General features: G+C 43.2%; 1 protein-coding gene across 5 annotated transcripts in view; it reads left to right on the forward strand.

Annotated features, from left to right (window-relative positions):
• The window catches only part of LOC118397634 (adhesion G protein-coupled receptor B2-like), a 565,880-nt gene that overhangs the window by 308,763 nt on the left and 238,218 nt on the right, over positions 1-18,899 (forward strand). For all 5 annotated transcript variants that reach the window (XM_052469740.1, XM_052469742.1, XM_052469741.1 and 2 more), the window contains 4 exons: positions 4,788-4,889; positions 13,667-13,773; positions 16,166-16,360; positions 16,721-16,789. In XM_052469740.1, the coding sequence (XP_052325700.1) occupies positions 4,788-4,889; positions 13,667-13,773; positions 16,166-16,360; positions 16,721-16,789 (473 nt within the window). The remainder of the gene's footprint in view (positions 1-4,787; positions 4,890-13,666; positions 13,774-16,165; positions 16,361-16,720; positions 16,790-18,899) is intronic.

The raw sequence follows: 18,899 nt of genomic DNA on the forward strand, positions 1-18,899 counted from the left end.
GGTATAATTGTATCTGTAATGATTGTGGAATGAGGGGAATTGATGGTTCTTCATGTGTCAGTCAAACTGCATCACACAGAGTGGATGATTCCCTGTGGTGAAGGCAACACTGTAGCACAGCTTACCCAGCTACCACATAACGTTCTGAGAACCTAATGTTTCTTAGACCTTGGTGAGAGCATGGTTGTCCTATGGTTATTTAGCATACAACCTTCCCACAATGTTCTGCAAATGGTACAGGATACCCCACTCGCACATAACGTTCTTTGAACCATGTTTCTTAAGTGGGGATTTCAGTACTTCAGCATAACGTTTTCCAAAGGGTTCCTCATGGTTCTTTTTAAAGTCATGTTCTCAGAACATTAAGAACAGTTTCCATAAAAAGCAGAATAAAACATTAATGTTCAAATAACGTTCTAAGAACGTTCTAAGGACATGTAAACAACAGGTGGGTCTAATCCTGAATGCTGATTGGTTAAAAGCGCATTCCAAACGCTGTCTATTCCACAAGTTACCTTTGGCTAAATCTATGACGTAATAAACTTCCTATTTTCTCTGTTCCATCTGAGTGCACAATCCACTGTCTCATCACACCAGCCAGACAATTTATAAACTTCTCAGCTATAAAAACATTGTTTCAATATTTGAATTCGGTCTCCAGCTTTCCCATAGTAATGAACATGTCGGGAGTCGGGATAAGACAGACAGGCAGGCAGTTTTTCTTCGCCAGCCAGTCATGAACCAGCATAATCTTTATGGATATACAGTAAAAGTCCACCAACCCATTCAAGGATTTTTTTATATACAAAATGCTCCAGTTTCAACTGTTCTGCCTGCGGCTATGGAACCCTGACCTGTTCACTGGACGTTCTACCTTGTCCCTGACCTGTTCACCGGACATGCTACCTTGTCCCTGACCTGTTCACCGGACGTGCTACCTTGTCCCTGACCTGTTCACCGGACATGCTACCTTGTCCCTGACCTGTTCACCGGACATGCTACCTTGTCCCAGACCTGTTCACCGGACATGCTACCTTGTCCCTGACCTGTTCACCGGACGTGCTACCTTGTCCCTGACCTGTTCACCGGACATGCTACCTTGTCCCAGACCTGTTCACCGGACATGCTACCTTGTCCCTGACCTGTTCACCGGACGTGCTACCTTGTCCCTGACCTGTTCACCGGACATGCTACCTTGTCCCTGACCTGTTCACTGGACATGCTACCTTGTCCCTGACCTGTTCACCGGACATGCTACCTTGTCCCTGACCTGTTCACCGGACGTGCTACCTTGTCCCATACCTGTTCACCGGACATGCTACCTTGTCCCTGACCTGTTCACCGGACATGCTACCTTGTCCTGGACCTGTTCTTTTCAACTCTCTCTCTCTAGCTCACCTGCTGTCTCGAACTCTGAATGCTCGGCTATGAAAAGCCAACTGACATTTACACCTGAGGTGCTGCTGACCTGTTGCACCCTCTACAACCACTGTGATTATTATTATTATTTGACTCTGCCTGTCATCTATGAACGTTTGAAAATCTTGGTCATGTTCTGTTATAATCTCAACCCGGCACAGCCAGAAGAGGACTGGCCACCCTCAGAGCCTGGTTCCTCTCTAGGTTTCTTCCTAGGTTCTGGCCTTTCTAGGGAGGTTTTCCTAGCCACCGTGTTTCTACATCTGCATTGTTTGGGGTTTTAGGCTGGCTTTCTGTATAGCACTTTGTGACATAATGTAAAAATGGCTTTATAAATACATGTTATTGATTTAATTTGTAGGTGTGTCCAAACTTTGAACTGATACTGTATACAAATAACTCTATAAATAGTAAACAGGTAAAACTAAACAAAGAACAGCCAGTGTGTCATTCCAGCTTCAGTTTGAAGTGATTGTGTTGGTACCATCCCTTCTCAAAAAATGTTACCGGTTAGGAAACTTATGAATTTGTCCCCAGAACCAATGAGAAACCAAAAATGTACATTTCCACAACTTCCAAGGAACCAGATGTGCTAGCTGGGTATTGTCTTCTCTCCTGCTCTCTCTCTCTCTCTCTCCTCTCTCTCTCCTCTCTCTCTGTCTGTTTGTCTATCCATTTTCCTGCTCCCTTTTATTTTAGTTTGTTGCACAGTATCTATCTTTCTGTATGCCTCTTCATCCCTCACTCTCTCTCTCTCTCTCTCTCTCTCTCTCTCTGTTGACATCATTTCCCCTCCATTTTCTTTCCTGTCTCTTGCTCTCTCAATCTTCATATTCACTCTCCCTTTCTGCATTTCTCTCTCACTTTATCTCCCTCTTCCTCTCTTTTTCTCAACCTATTTCTCTTTTGCTCTCCCCTCTCTCTATTCTCTCCCTCTCCCTCCCTCTCTCATCTCACAGGACGAAGGGAATTGTTCAAAGCCCTGCTTGGTGTGATTTGTCAGTGTGTCAGCCACTGCAGCAAACAGCACAGTTTAATAAGCATGCCTTTGACTGGGTTTTCTCTTTCTGTGTGTATGCGTGTGTGTGTGTGTGTGCGTGCGTGTGTGTGCGCATGCATGTGTGTGTTTGTGTGTGTGCGGTGCGGTGCTCTGGGAGGCTATAGATTAGATAAATGTCAGACATTGCCGCAGAGTGAACTTCTGTCAGAGACAGTCCTTTTATAGCTCTCTGGCATGTTGCAGAACATACAGATCTGTCCAAGAGTTTGGAGGGGAACAGATGAAGAAGAAGGCTAAGGGTGCATCTCTCACTATCTTTCTCTCTTGTCCTGCGCTGTTTTCTCTCTCTCTCTCTTCTCCAGACTCTGAGTATTTCCTCTCTTGTAATATTCTTCATCGTTCAGGGTTATATAGAGAGGGATAAAAAGAGATATGAATACAAAGAGGGACAGATAAAGACAGATTGCATATGGATTGAGTGTACAAAACATTAGGAACACTCTTCCCGAATATTGAGTTGCACTCAACCTTTTTGTCCCCAGAATAGCCTCATTCCGTCCTTAATGTTTTGTACACTCACTGTATATTGTAGAGGCAATGATGGAAATACAGTACCTGTCAAAAGTTTGGACACACCTACTTATTCAAGGGTTTTTCTTTATTTTTACTATGTTCTACATTGTAGAATAATAGTGAAGACATCAAAACCATTAAATAAAACATATGGAATCATGTAGTAACCAAAAAATTGTTAAACAAATCAAAATATATTTTATATTTGTGTCAGGCATATGTGTATAGGTGGCAGGGAAGTCAGGCGCAGGAGAGTCAAACGGAGTGTAAAATTGAGTCTTTTAATAATGTCCTAGTAACATGCTCCATAACACTAAACAGGAAAAGAACATAAACAAAATATGGGTGCGAAGACGCGCACCTATACAACAAACAACACTACACTGACAATAAACAATCTCTGACGAAGATATGAGGGGAAACAGAGGGTTAAATACACAACAGGTAATGAATGGGATTGAAAACAGGTGTGTGGGAAGACAAGACAAAACCAATGGAAAATGAAAAAAGGATCAATGATGGCTAGAAGACCGGTGACGTCGAACGCCGAGAACCGCCCGAACAAGGAGAGGCAACGACTTCGGCAAAAATCTACAATGTAGAAAGTCAATTTGTCTGAATATTTTCTGAATGCACTGTACATTGTAGAGGTAATGATGGATATATATTGTAGAGATAATGATGGATAAATATATTAGAGGTAATGATGGATATATATTGTATAGGTAATGATGAACATATATTGTAGAGGTAATGATGAATATAGCGTAAAGGTAATGATGAATACATATTGTAGATGTAATGAGGAAAATCTTTTGTATAGGTAATGATGGATATTTAAATTGTAATGGTAATGATGGATATATATTGTATGGGTAATGATGGATATAGCGTAATGGTAATGATGAATATATACTGTATAGGTAATGATGAATAGATATTGTAGAATTAATGATGAACATATATTGTAGATGTAATGAGAATATATATTGTAGATGTAATGATGAATATATACTGTATAGGTAATGATGAATAGATATTGTAGAATTAATGATGAACATATATTGTAGATGTAATGAGAATATATATTGTATAGGTAATGATGAATACATATTGTAGATGTAATGATGGATATAGCGTAATGGTAATGATGAATATATACTGTATAGGTAATGATGAATAGATATTGTAGAATTAATGATGAACATATATTGTAGATGTAATGAGAATATATATTGTAGATGTAATGATGAATATATATTCTAGAGATAATGATGAATATATTGTATAGGTAATGATGGCTATTGTAGACATAATGATGAATATATATTGTATAGGTAATGATGGATATACTGTATATTGTAGAGGTAATGATGAAAATATATTGTAATGGTAATGATGGATATAGCGTAAAGGTAATGATGAATACATATTGTAGAGGTAATGATGAACATATATAGAAGATGTAATGATGAATATATATTGTAGATGTAATGATGAATATATATTCTAGAGATAATGATGAATATATTGTATAGGTAATGATGGCTATTGTAGACATAATGATGAATATATATTGTATAGGTAATGATGGATATACTGTATATTGTAGAGGTAATGATGAATAGTGTAGACATAAGGATGAATATATATTTTAGCGGTAATGAAATATACAGAAAGGGAGGGTAATAAATACAATGCCTGGGACAAATGGGTTCTGTTGCAGGATATTTTTGAATTGCAGTGTGTGTGTTATATCTAACTCCCTCTCTCTCTCTCTTCTGTCTCTCTGCAGCACCTCATGAGATCTGTAGAGATGAGTACCTTGTGACCATGACCTGGAAAAGAGCCTCGGCAGGAGAAACAGTCTATAACAAGTGTCCGACTAACGCCACTGGTAAACCTGACGATACTATGACAGTACTATAACTATAATGCTATTATAAACCGTGATTATGTTGTCTAACAGTCAGGGTTGGGATATGGAAGAAACACTGTTCCATTCCATTACACACATGTACTAGTGTGTAACAGGACAATTATAAGAACCCCCTAAATTATCATGTATTATGTACGTTTACACTGTAATGATGTAGTCCAACTGCTACTAGTACTAAGTGTCTGACTACTACTAGTACTAAGTGTCTGACTACTACTAGTACTAAGTGTCTGACTACTACTAGTACTAAGTGTCTGACTACTACTAGTACTAAGTGTCTGACTACTACTAGTACTAAGTGTCTGACTACTACTAGTACTAAGTGTCTGACTACTACTAGTACTAAGTGTCCAACTGCTACTAGTACTAAGTGTCTGACTACTACTAGTACTAAGTGTCCAACTGCTACTAGTACTAAGTGTCTGACTACTACTAGTACTAAGTGTCTGACTACTACTAGTACTAAGTGTCTGACTACTACTAGTACTAAGTGTCTGACTACTACTAGTACTAAGTGTCTGACTACTACTAGTACTAAGTGTCTGACTACTACTAGTACTAAGTGTCTGACTACTACTAGTACTAAGTGTCTGACTACTACTAGTACTAAGTGTCTGACTACTACTAGTACTAAGTGTCCAACTGCTACTAGTACTAAGTGTCTGACTACTACTAGTACTAAGTGTCTGACTACTACTAGTACTAAGTGTCTGACTACTACTAGTACTAAGTGTCTGACTACTACTAGTACTAAGTGTCTGACTACTACTAGTACTAAGTGTCTGACTACTACTAGTACTAAGTGTCTGACTACTACTAGTACTAAGTGTCTGACTACTAGTACTAAGTGTCTGACTACTACTAGTACTAAGTGTCCAACTGCTACTAGTACTAAGTGTCCGACTACTACTAGTACTAAGTGTCTGACTACTACTAGTACTAAGTGTCTGACTACTACTAGTACTAAGTGTCTGACTACTACTAGTACTAAGTGTCTGACTACTACTAGTACTACTGACTACTACTAGTACTAAGTGTCTGACTACTACTAGTACTAAGTGTCTGACTACTACTAGTACTAAGTGTCTGACTACTACTAGTACTAAGTGTCTGACTACTAGTACTAAGTGTCTGACTACTACTAGTACTAAGTGTCCAACTACTACTAGTACTAAGTGTCTGACTACTACTAGTACTAAGTGTCTGACTACTACTAGTACTAAGTGTCTGACTACTACTAGTACTAAGTGTCTGACTACTACTAGTACTAAGTGTCTGACTACTACTAGTACTAAGTGTCTGACTACTACTAGTACTAAGTGTCTGACTACTACTAGTACTAAGTGTCTGACTACTACTAGTACTAAGTGTCTGACTACTACTAGTACTAAGTGTCTGACTACTACTAGTACTAAGTGTCTGACTACTACTAGTACTAAGTGTCTGACTACTACTAGTACTAAGTGTCTGACTACTACTAGTACTAAGTGTCTGACTACTACTAGTACTAAGTGTCTGACTACTACTAGTACTAAGTGTCTGACTACTACTAGTACTAAGTGTCTGACTACTACTAGTACTAAGTGTCTGACTACTACTAGTACTAAGTGTCTGACTACTACTAGTACTAAGTGTCTGACTACTACTAGTACTAAGTGTCCAACTGCTACTAGTACTAAGTGTCCAACTGCTACTAGTACTAAGTGTCTGACTACTACTAGTACTAAGCGTCTGACTACTACTAGTACTAAGTGTCTGACTACTACTAGTACTAAGTGTCTGACTACTACTAGTACTAAGTGTCTGACTACTACTAGTACTAAGTGTCTGACTACTACTAGTACTAAGTGTCTGACTACTACTAGTACTAAGTGTCTGACTACTACTAGTACTAAGTGTCTGACTACTACTAGTACTAAGCGTCTGACTACTACTAGTACTAAGTGTCTGACTACTACTAGTACTAAGTGTCTGACTACTACTAGTACTAAGTGTCTGACTACTACTAGTACTAAGTGTCTGACTACTACTAGTACTAAGTGTCTGACTACTACTAGTACTAAGTGTCTGTACTAAGTGTCTGACTACTAAGTGTCTGACTACTACTAGTACTAAGTGTCCAACTGCTACTAGTACTAGTACTACTAGTGTGTCCGACTACTACTAGTACTAAGTGTCCAACTGCTACTAGTACTAAGTGTCTGACTACTACTAGTACTAAGTGTCTGACTACTACTAGTACTAAGTGTCTGACTACTACTAGTACTAAGTGTCTGACTACTACTAGTACTAAGTGTCTGAGCACTACTAGTACTAAGTGTCTGACCACTACTAGTACTAAGTGTCTGACCACTACTAGTACTAAGTGTCTGACTACAGTGTGAGTGTGAAAAGTAATACATTCTGGTTAATATTGTGGTGCTGGAGATTCATGTTATTTTCTATCAGATGTTTTTTTCAGAACAGGTGCCTACCCAGACACTGTCCTCAGGCACTCACTGTAACTAATAATATACTGCTTAATAGATGAGGACTTTGAAATGTGTGTGTGTGTGTGTGTGTGTGTGTGTGTGTGTGTGTGTGTGTGTGTGTGTGTGTGTGTGTGTGTGTGTGTGTGTGTGTGTGTGTGTGTGTGTGTGTGTGTGTGTGTGTGTGTGTGTGTGTGTGTGTGTGAGAGCTTGTGTGTGCACAAGTGACTGTGTGTATGTTTGCGTGTGCGTGCATGTACGTGTGTGTATGTGTGTACGCACATGTGTGTGTGGAATCTATTCCAGCAGAGAAGGTAGTTTGTACGGTGTCTAGATGTCATGAAGTTGGACCTGTTACGAAATGGATCTGGAACTTTCCCACCCAGACCCAATTTACATACAGATTAAGTCGGAATTTTACATACACCTTAGCCAAATACACTTAAACTCAGTTTTTCACAATTACTGACATTTAATCCTAGTAAAAATTCCCTGTCCTAGGTCAGTTAGGATCACCACTTTATTTTAAGAATGTGAAATGTCAGAATAACAGTAGAGAGAATTATTTATTTCAGCTTTTATTTATTTAATCACATTCCCATTGGGTAAGAAGTTTTTCATACACTCAATAAATATTTGGTAGCATTGCCTTTAAATTGTTCAACTTGGGTCAAATGTTTTGGGTAGCCTTCCACAAGCTTCCCACAATAAGTTGGGATGCTTTGATATACCCACCAAATGGTCCTTCCGCGTGATGCCATCTATTTTGTGAAGTGCACTAGTCCCTCCAGCAGCAAACCACCCCACAACATGATTCTGCCACCCCTGTGCTTCATGGTTGGGATGGTGTTCTTCAGCTTGCAAGCCTCCCCCTTTTTCCTCCAAACATAATGATGGCCATTATGGCCAAACAGTTCTATTTTTGTTTCATCAGACCAGAGGACATTTCTCCAAAAAGTACAATCTTTGTCTCCATGTGCAGTTGCAAACCATAGTCTGGCTTTTTTTTATGGTGGTTTTGGAGCAGTGGCTTCTTCCTTGCTGAGGGGCCTTTCAGGTTATGTCGATATATGACTCGTTTTACTGTGGATATAGATACTTTTGTACCTGATTCCTCCAGCATCTTCACAAGGTCCTTTGCTTTTGTTCTGGGATTGATTTGCACTTTTCGCAACCTAAGTACATAGAAGAACGCGTCTCCTTCCTGAGCAGTATGACGGCTGCGTGGTCCCATGGTGTTTATACTTGCATACTATTGTTTGTACAGATGAACATGGTACCTTCAGGCATTTGGAAATTGTTCCCAAGGAACCTGACATGTGGAGGTCTACAATTTTGACTAATTTCTTTAGATTTTCCCATGATGTCAAGCAAAGAGGCACTGAGTTTGAAGGTAGACCTTGAAATAAATCCACACCTCCAATTGACTCAAATGATGTCTATTAGCCTATCAGATGCTCCTAACGCCATGACATAATTTTCTGGAATTTTCCAAGCTTTCCAAGGCACAGTCAATTTAGTGTCAATGTAAACTTCTGACCAACTGGAATTGTGATACAGTGAATTATCAGTGAAATCATCGATTGGTGAACAACTTGTGGAAATAATTATTGTGTCATGCACAAAGTAGATGTCCTAACCAACTTGCCCAAACTGTAGATTGTTAAGAAGAAATTTGTGGAGTGGTTGAAAACGAGTTTTAATAACTCCAAGTGTATGTAAACTTCCAACTTCAACTGTAAATGTATTTTTAAAATATATAGACCCGTTCCAAACGAACGGACCCGAGGACAACTAGACCCGTTCTGTATAGACTTGGTCGGATCCAGACCCAGTCCGATCTGATCCAAGTGATGGAAGCAGGCGGGGGAGGGGCCGTACTGGAGCGAGTGACACGGGTAACAGGGAGGGGGGAGGAAGAGACAAGAGACAACAACCAACCAACAAGCTGACTCGCACTATAGTAGACTAATAGCTGCCATGACTAGGTTAGTCATCATCCAATAAGATTATGTAGTACCTGTCTTGACTCCATGAACCCAGGAGAAGCATTTTAAGCTAGCTAAACCTGTTGTAGGAGCCCACCTGTTGTATTTTTCCTTTTTTTAAACTTGGCAAGTCAGTTAAGAACAAATTCTTATTTTCAATGACAGCCTACCCCAATCAAACCCGGACGACGCTGGGCCTGTGGGACTCCCAATCACTGCCAGATGTGATGCAGCCTGGATTTGAACTAGGGACTGCAGTGACACCTCTTGCACTGAGATCCAGTGCCTTAGAGTGCTGCTCCACTCAGGAGCCCAACTGTTTTAGAAGCCCACCTGTTGTAGAAGCCTACCTGTTGTAGAAGCCTACCTGTTGTAGAAGCCTACCTGTTGTAGAAGCCCACCTGTTGTAGAAGCCCACCTGTTGTAGAAGCCTACCTGTTGTAGAAGCCTACCTGTTGTAGAAGCCCACCTGTTGTAGAAGCCCACCTGTTGTAGAAGCCTACCTGTTGTAGAAGCCTACCTGTTGTAGAAGCCTACCTGGTGTAGAAGTCCACCTGTTGTAGAAGCCTACCTGTTGTAGAAGCCTACCTGGTGTAGAAGCCCACCTGTTGTAGAAGCCCACCTGTTGTAGAAGCCTACCTGTCATAGGATCCCACCTGTTGTAGGAGCCCACCTGTTGTAGGAGCCCACCTGTTGTAGAAGCCCACCTGTTGTAGGAGCCCACTTGTTGTAGGCGCACCTGTTGTAGGAGCCTACCTGTTGTAGGAGCCCACCTGTTGTAGGAGCCCACCTGTTGTAGAAGCCTACCTGTTGTAGAAGCCTACCTGTTGTCGGAGCCTACCTGTTGTAGAAGTCTACCTGTTGTAGGAGCCTACCTGTTGTAGAAGCCTACCTGTTGTAGGAGCCTACCTGTTGTAGAAGCCTACCTGTTGTAGAAGCCCACCTGTTGTAGAAGCCTACCTGTTGTAGGAGCCCACTTGTTGTAGGAGCCTACCTGTTGTAGAAGCCTACCTGTTGTAGAAGCCCACCTGTTGTAGAAGCCTACCTGTTGTAGAAGCCTACCTGTTGTAGGAGCCTACCTGTTGTAGAAGCCTACCTGTTGTAGGAGCCTACCTGTTGTAGAAGCCCACCTGTTGTAGAAGCCTACCTGTTGTAGGAGCCTACCTGTTGTAGAGGCCTACCTGTTGTAGGAGCCCACCTGTTGTAGAAATCTACCTGTTGTAGAAGCCTACCTGTTGTAGAAGCCTACCTGTTGTAGGAGCCTACCTGTTGTAGGAGCCCACCTGTTGTAGAAGCCTACCTGTTGTAGAAGCCTACCTGTTGTAGGAGCCCACCTGTTTTAGAAGCCTACCTGTTGTAGGAGCCTACCTGTTGTAGGAGCCCACTTGTTGTAGGAGCCTACCTGTTGTAGAAGCCTACCTGTTGTAGGAGCCCACTTGTTGTAGGAGCCTACCTGTTGTAGAAGCCTACCTGTTGTAGAAGCCCACCTGTTATAGAAGCCTACCTGTTGTAGAAGCCTACCTGTTGTCAGAGCCTACCTGTTGTAGAAGTCTACCTGTTGTAGGAGCCTACCTGTTGTAGAAGCCCAACTGTTGTAGGAGCCTACCTGTTGTAGAAGCCTACCTGTTGTAGAAGCCTACCTGTTGTAGAAGCCTACCTGTTGTAGAAGCCTACCTGTTGTAGAAGCCTACCTGTTGTAGGAGCCTACCTGTTGTAGGAGCCTACCTGTTGTAGAAGCCTACCTGTTGTAGAAGCCTACCTGTTGTAGGAGCCCACCTGTTGTAGGAGCCCACCTGTTGTAGGAGCCTACCTGTTGTAGGAGCCCACCTGTTTTAGGAGCCTACCTGTTGTAGGAGCCCACCTGTTGTAGGAGCCCACCTGTTGTAGGAGCCCACCTGTTGTAGGAGCCCACCTGTTGTAGGAGCCTACCTGTTGTAGAAGCATACCTGTTGTAGAAGCCTACCTGTTGTAGGAGCCCACCTGTTGTAGAACCTGTTTTAGGAGCCCACCTGTTGTAGGAGCCCACCTGTTGTAGGAGCCTACCTGTTGTAGAAGCATACCTGTTGTAGAAGCCTACCTGTTGTAGGAGCCCACCTGTTGTAGAAGCCCACCTGTTGTAGGAGCCCACCTGTTGTAGGAGCCCACCTGTTGTAGAAGCCTACCTGTTGTAGGAGCCCACCTGTTGTAGGAGCCCACCTGTTGTAGGAGCCCACCTGTTGTAGGAGCCCACCTGTTTTAGGAGCCTACCTGTTGTAGAAGCCTACCTGTTGTAGGAGCCCACCTGTTGTAGGAGCCCACCTGTTTTAGGAGCCTACCTGTTGTAGAAGCCTACCTGTTGTAGGAGCCCACCTGTTGTAGGAGCCTACCTGTTGTAGAAGCCTACCTGTTGTAGGAGCCCACCTGTTGTAGAAGCCTACCTGTTGTAGAAGCCTACCTGTTGTAGGAGCCTACCTGTTGTAGGAGCCCACCTGTTGTAGAAGCCTACCTGTTGTAGAAGCCTACCTGTTGTAGGAGCCCACCTGTTGTAGGAGCCCACCTGTTGTAGGAGCCTACCTGTTGTAGGAGCCCACCTGTTTTAGGAGCCTACCTGTTGTAGGAGCCCACCTGTTGTAGGAGCCCACCTGTTGTAGGAGCCCACCTGTTGTAGGAGCCCACCTGTTGTAGGAGCCTACCTGTTGTAGAAGCCTACCTGTTGTAGAAGCCTACCTGTTGTAGGAGCCCACCTGTTGTAGGAGCCTACCTGTTTTAGGAGCCTACATGTTGTAGGAGCCCACCTGTTGTAGGAGCCCACCTGTTTTAGGAGCCCACCTGTTGTAGGAGCCCACCTGTTGTAGGAGCCCACCTGTTGTAGGAGCCTACCTGTTGTAGGAGCTGTTGTAGAAGCCTACCTGTTGTAGAAGCCTACCTGTTGTAGGAGCCCACCTGTTGTAGAAGCCCACCTGTTGTAGGAGCCCACCTGTTGTAGGAGCCCACCTGTTGTAGAAGCCTACCTGTTGTAGGAGCCCACCTGTTGTAGGAGCCCACCTGTTGTAGGAGCCCACCTGTTGTAGGAGCCCACCTGTTTTAGGAGCCTACCTGTTGTAGGAGCCTACCTGTTGTAGGAGCCCACCTGTTGTAGGAGCCTACCTGTTGTAGAAGCCTACCTGTTGTAGGAGCCCACCTGTTGTAGGAGCCCACCTGTTGTAGGAGCCTACCTGTTGTAGGAGCCCACCTGTTGTAGGAGCCTACCTGTTGTAGGAGCCCACCTGTTGTAGGAGCCTACCTGTTGTAGGAGCCCACCTGTTGTAGGAGCCCACCTGTTGTAGGAGCCCACCTGTTGTAGGAGCCTACCTTTTGGCTCTTGGTCATTCTAGTCTATCCATCTCCTTCAACTTTTCATTCCATCATTTTAAGTCCATCTTCCATTGATTAGATATCCTCTAACTTTTGCCAAAAACTGAGGCTTTATGGCAGTAGCGTATTGCCTCTTTGATGACTTATAACAACGAGCTACACGCGCCACCCATGAAAACCAAAGAGCAACACCATAAATGATAAAATATCTCTCTCTCTCTCTCTCTACTGCAGCAGTCGCGTTCAGATCTTTTAGGGGACCTTCCAGACAAGTCAGTTAAAATGACTCATAACCCGAGACCTGTGACAATCATATCAGATGCAACCCAGACCGGTGACATTATTTAGAATTCTGGACCCGCTTGGATCCCAGATGGATTGGCGTGTATTCGGGTACAGGTGGATCCGTGAAGGCCTGCAATGGTATCCCACAGGGCTCAAGTTTCAGTTTCACCATGTTGTTTCTAAGTTTCCCTCTCAATAACTGTGTACATGTATACTATGTGTGTGACCCTATAGAGTAGTTGTATATTAGATAGTGTTAGGTGGATGGTAGACCTGAGGTTGACCTCCGCTCTACATTATAGTGGGTATACTATGTTGGAAACAAGTTGCAATTTGTATTTTTAATTATTATTATTATTTTTTACCTTTATTTAACTAGGCAAGTCAGTTAAGAACATATTCTTATTTTCAATGACGGCCTAGGAACAGTGGGTTAACTGCCTGTTCAGGGGCAGAACGACAGATTTGTACCTTGCCAGCTCAGGGGTTTGAAACCTTCCGATTACTAGTCCAACGCTCTAACCACTAGGCTACCCTGCCGCCCCAAATGAGATGAGAGTCTCATGAGGTTACTGGATAACATGAAACCAATGTGTTATTGCTGTTAAGTTTTACATAACAATGGTATCTCGTTCTCTCTCTCATCTCTCTCTCTCTCTAGGATCTGCTAGTCGTCGTTGCTTGCTGGACGCTAATGGAGTTGCTTACTGGGGTCCTCCGAGCTTCGCCAGATGCGTCTCGATGGAATTCAGATATTTACATTTATCTGTAAGTCCCTTTTTCACACTCTCCCTATTCACATCTCATTTATTCAAATACAGTTGGTCTTGTATAACATGCTCAATGAGCCACCTGTGCCGCGACATTATTGTGAATGCATTTTAGTAAGCTACCTTCTATCCAGATGGTGCATAATAACACATAGACAACTAGCAGAAAGTCTTCTGTTCTTGTCATATTTAGCTGAGCTGAGCCATTTGAACATTGTACATTTGAAATGCACATGTGCTTAATGTTGTCATTTTAGCATGTCTTCCACTTCCTCAATATTTCCATCGCTATTTCAAAACTATGGACTTCCTTTCTTCTTCTAGCCTGTAAAATGAACAACTCAATGATTAAACAGATCGCTGTTTAAATAAACAATTTGTTCTCGAAGACTGACCTTACCCAACACAGGTTGAATAAATGAATTATGTCGACGCCCACATCGTATTTGTTTGCCCGTCAATAGACGTGGGATTGTATTCATAAAGTGTCTTATAGTAAGAGATAAGTTTTGCCTTTTTAAATAATAATGAATAATATTACATGAACATCTGGGGCCTGATCCTGGATCAGCACTCAACTCTGAGATGGTTTATGATTTCTGGCCGTGAATAACTTTCTGTGAAAAGTTTGTCCAGTTAGTCATAAGTAGCATTGTCATCACTCTCAACACTTTCTCCCTCTCTAATGAGAGTTACTGCTTTCATCCATTGTTTAATAAATGCATTGGTTAATCATTGACTAATCTCTTATGGACAGATTCTCATGGAAGTTGAAACGGCAAGAATCTGTCAAGGCTCACGTAGAGTGATTACGAACAGCAGTAGTTCCTGGTTTTTGGTTTTCATCATTGATGATTTGGATGAATCAGGATTGGGCAAAGGCGTTGCTTAAACTGGCGCAGTGAAGAGAAAATTTCCTTTTTGGCCATTATAAATACAAGTGAAATTAGCGGAAGGAGTGGTTTGGCCAAAAGTTTCCGTTCACAAGGAAGGAACCTTCGCTTCCTTCCTTTACACAAAGGTAATCACAATAGTTAACAAGAAATTACACTTTCTTTTAGATAATTTTACTTCTGGGTAACTGAGATTAATCATCGACTGTCCTACTGCGTGACCTCTGACCGTCTGTCTCCATGGCGATAATGGAAGCCAACGGGGTAGCCACCAGGCGTGCTGTGATTGGTTGATTGCACTGTTAGCCTAGGCCTGCGTTCACCACTAACCTTTCATTAGCATGGAGCTGCGGTTCATTAGGTTTGATTGCTGTTGTGACTGAAGATCACTGTTGTGTGTGTGTGTGTGTGTGTGTGTGTGTGTGTGTGTGTGTGTGTGTGTGTGTGTGTGTGTGTGTGTGTGTGTGTGTGTGTGTGTGTGTGTGTGTGTGTGTGTGTGTGTACGTGGATTTCAGTCAAAGTGTCATGCAGCAATGTGGAATACATAGAGTAGCCAGTATCTATCCAGTTATATCTGCAAAAATGCCTAATATGGGCTTGGGGCTGAGGGTTAGAGTCTGAGTGTTAGGGGCTGAGGGCTAGGGGCTGAGGGCTAGGGGCTGAGGGCTATGGGCTGAGGGCTAGGGGCTAAGGGCTAGGTACTGGGAGCTCTGGATGAGGGCTAGGTACTGGGGGCTAGGAGCTGAGGGCTAGGTACTGGGGGCTAGGGGCTGAGGGCTAGGGGTTGGGGGCTAGGAGTTGAGGGCTAGGGGCTGAAGGCTAGGAGCTGAGGGCTAGAGGCTGAGGGCTATGAGCTCAGGGCTAGGAGCTGAGTGTTAGGTACATATGGCTAGGTGCTTAAGGACAGGGGCTGAGGGGTAATAGCTGAGAGCTAGTGGCTGAGGGCTGATGGCTAGGGGCTGAGGGCTAGGTACTTGACCAAGATACTGGTCATTTATGACATTCACTACCCTTACATACCTATAATACCTACTGATCCCAAGCAAAGATAGATGGATAAGAAGCCTCAGATCTTTCTCTCTCTACTCTTTGCTCTCTACAATACCTCTCTCTCTCTCTCTCTCTCTCTCTCTCTCTCTCTCTCTCTCTCTCTATACTGTCTATCTCACCTCCATCTCTCTCCTTCTGCTCTCTTCCTCACCTATATCTCTCTCTCTCTACTCTCTACCTCACCTCTCTCTCTGCTCTCTACCTCACCTCTATCTTTCTCTCTACTCTCTACCTCACCTCTATCTCTCTCTCTCTAAATCACCTCCATCTCTCTCTCCATCTCTCTCTTTCTTGTTCTCTCTGTCTTTCTCTTGTTCACGCTCTCTCTTTCTCTCTCTCTTTCTCTTGTTCTCTCTCTCTCTTTCTCTTGTTCTCTCCCTCTCCCTCCCTCCCCATCTCTCTCTAACCCGTGTTTCAATACCCCCTCTCCTCCCCTGCTGTCTCCAGTTGCGAGAGCATCTTGCGAAGGGTCAGAGGACCCTGGCTGGAGAGGGCATGTCTCAGGTCGTGAGGAATCTCCTGGATCTCTTACAGAGGAGGAGCTACTACAGTGGTGACCTCCTGTTCTCCACGGAGATTCTCCGAAATGTGACGGACACCTTCAAGAGAGCAACCTACATCCCAGCTGCCGACGACACACAGGTGGGTGGGGAGGACACAAATACACACCCACACACACACACACACACACACACACGCGCGCACGCACGCAAACACACACACACACACGCACGCAAACACACACACACGCGCGCACGTAAACACACACACACACACAAACGTTCAAGAGAGCAATCTACAGCTCCTGACAACTCGCAGGTGGGTGACATATACAGACAGATAAAACACACACACCTACGGGGAGAAAACAGACAGATAAAACACACACACCTACAGGGAGAAAACAGACAGATAAAACACACACCTACATCCCTACATGTTGCATGTAAACTCACACCCCTCAGCTCCCCTAAAGTCAACCCTCCTCTTCTCTTTCCTCAGAAATTCTTCCAGGTAGTCAGCTATATGTTGGACATGGAAAACCTTGAGAAGTGGGAAGACGCTCATCAGGTAGGCTTTTAAACTGTTGTTTTAGTGTGTGTGTGTGTGTGTGTGTGTGTGTGTGTGTGTGTGTGTGTGTGTGTGTGTGTGTGTGTGTGTGTGTGTGTGTGTGTGTGTGTGTGTGTGTGTGTGTGTGTCAGAGTGTCTGGCTCTGTCACAGTTGGATGAATTTGATAGCAGTGTTTATGTCATTATCAGAGGAGTTGTAAAATCACACCTGTTTGCCATTCAGCACGGATCATACTCCAAACTGTGTACATACTGACAACCTGTGTGTGTGTGTGTGTGTGTGTGTGTGTGTGTGTGTGTGTGTGTGTGTGTGTGTGTGTGTGTGTGTGTGTGTGTGTGTGTGTGTGTGTGTGTGTGTGTGTGTGTGTGTGTGTGTGTGTGTGTGTGTGTGTGTGTGTGTGTGTGTGTGTGAGACTACCAGAACCCATTGGATTATCCAATTACCTTGAATGAGCTACAGGACAAAATACAAACCCTACAACCCATAAAGGCATGTGGTGTTGATGGTATCCTCAATGAAATGATGAAATATACAGACAACAAATTCCAATTAGCTATACTAAAGCTCTTTGACATCATCCTTAGCTCTGGCATCTTCCCCAATATTTAGGCTACCTGGGGCGGCAGGAAGCCTAGTTGTTAGAGCGTGGGACTAGTAACCGAAAGATTTCAAGATTGAGTCCCCAAGCTGACAAGGTAAAACATCTGTCGTTCTGCCCCTGAACAGGCAGTTAACCCACTGTTCCTAGGCTGTCATTGAAAATAAAAATTTGTTCTTAACTGACTTGCCTAGTTAAATGAAGGTAAAAATAAATATATATATTTGGAACCAAGGACTGATCTCCACAGAAGTGGAGACAAATTTGACCTTAATAACTACTGTGGGATATGTGTAGAAGTCTGCTGTTATTTTTCCTATTTCCTCAGTGAAAACAATCTACTGAGCAAATGTCAAATTGTCTTTTTACCAAATTATCGTACAACAGACCATGTATTCACCCTGCACACCCTAATTGACAAACAAACAAACCAAAAACAAAGGCAAAGTCTTCTCATGCTTTGTTGACTTCAAAAAATCCTTTGACTCAATTTGGCATGAGGGTCTGCTAAACAAATTCATGGAAAGTGGTGTTGGGGGAAAAACATACGACATTATAAAATCCATGTACACAAGTGTGCGGTTAAAATAGGCAAAAAAACACACACATTTATTCCCAGAGGGCCGTGGGGTGAGACAGGGATGCAGCTTAAGCTCCACCCTCTTCAACATATATATCAACAAATTGGCGTGGGCACTAGAACAGTCTACAGCACCCGGCCTCACCCTACTAGAATCTGAAGTCAAATGTCTACTGTTTGCTGATGATCTGGTGCTTCTGTCACCAACCAAGAAGGGCCTACAGCAGCAGCTAGATCTCCTGCACAGATTCTGCCAGACGTGGGACCTGACAGTAAATCTCAGTAAGACCAAAATAATGGTGTTCCAAAAAAGGTCCAGTCGCCAGGACTACAAATTCCATCTAGACACCATTGCCCTAGAGCACACAAAAAAACTATACATACCTTTGCCTAAACATCAGTGCCACAGGTAACTTCCACAAAGCTATGAATGATCTGAGAGACAAGGCAAGAAGGGCCTTCCCTGCCATCAAAAGGAACATAAAATTTGACATACCAAATGGAATCTGGCTAAAAGTACTTAAATTAGTTGTTTAACCCATTGCCCTTTATTGTTGTGAGGTCTGGGGTCCGCTCACCAACAAGAATTTACAAAATGGGACAAACACTAAATTGAGGCTCTGCATGCAGAAATCTGCAAAAACTTCCTCTGTGCACAACGTAGAACACCAAACAATGCATGCAGAGCAGAATTAGGCCGATACCCCCTAATTATCAAAAAACACCTAAAAGGAAGCGATTCCCAAACCTTCCATAACAAAGCCATCACCTACAGAGAGATGAAGCTGGAGAAGAGTTCCCTAAGCAAGCTGGTCTTGGGAGTCTGTTCACAAACACAAACACACCCCACAGAGCCCCAGGACTGCAGCACAATTAGACCCAACCAAATCATGAGAAAAAAAAAAATACTTAACACATTGGAAAGAATTAA

This window comes from Oncorhynchus keta, chromosome 19 (genome assembly GCF_023373465.1).
Source record: "Oncorhynchus keta strain PuntledgeMale-10-30-2019 chromosome 19, Oket_V2, whole genome shotgun sequence".
NCBI classification, from domain to species: domain Eukaryota; kingdom Metazoa; phylum Chordata; class Actinopteri; order Salmoniformes; family Salmonidae; genus Oncorhynchus; species Oncorhynchus keta.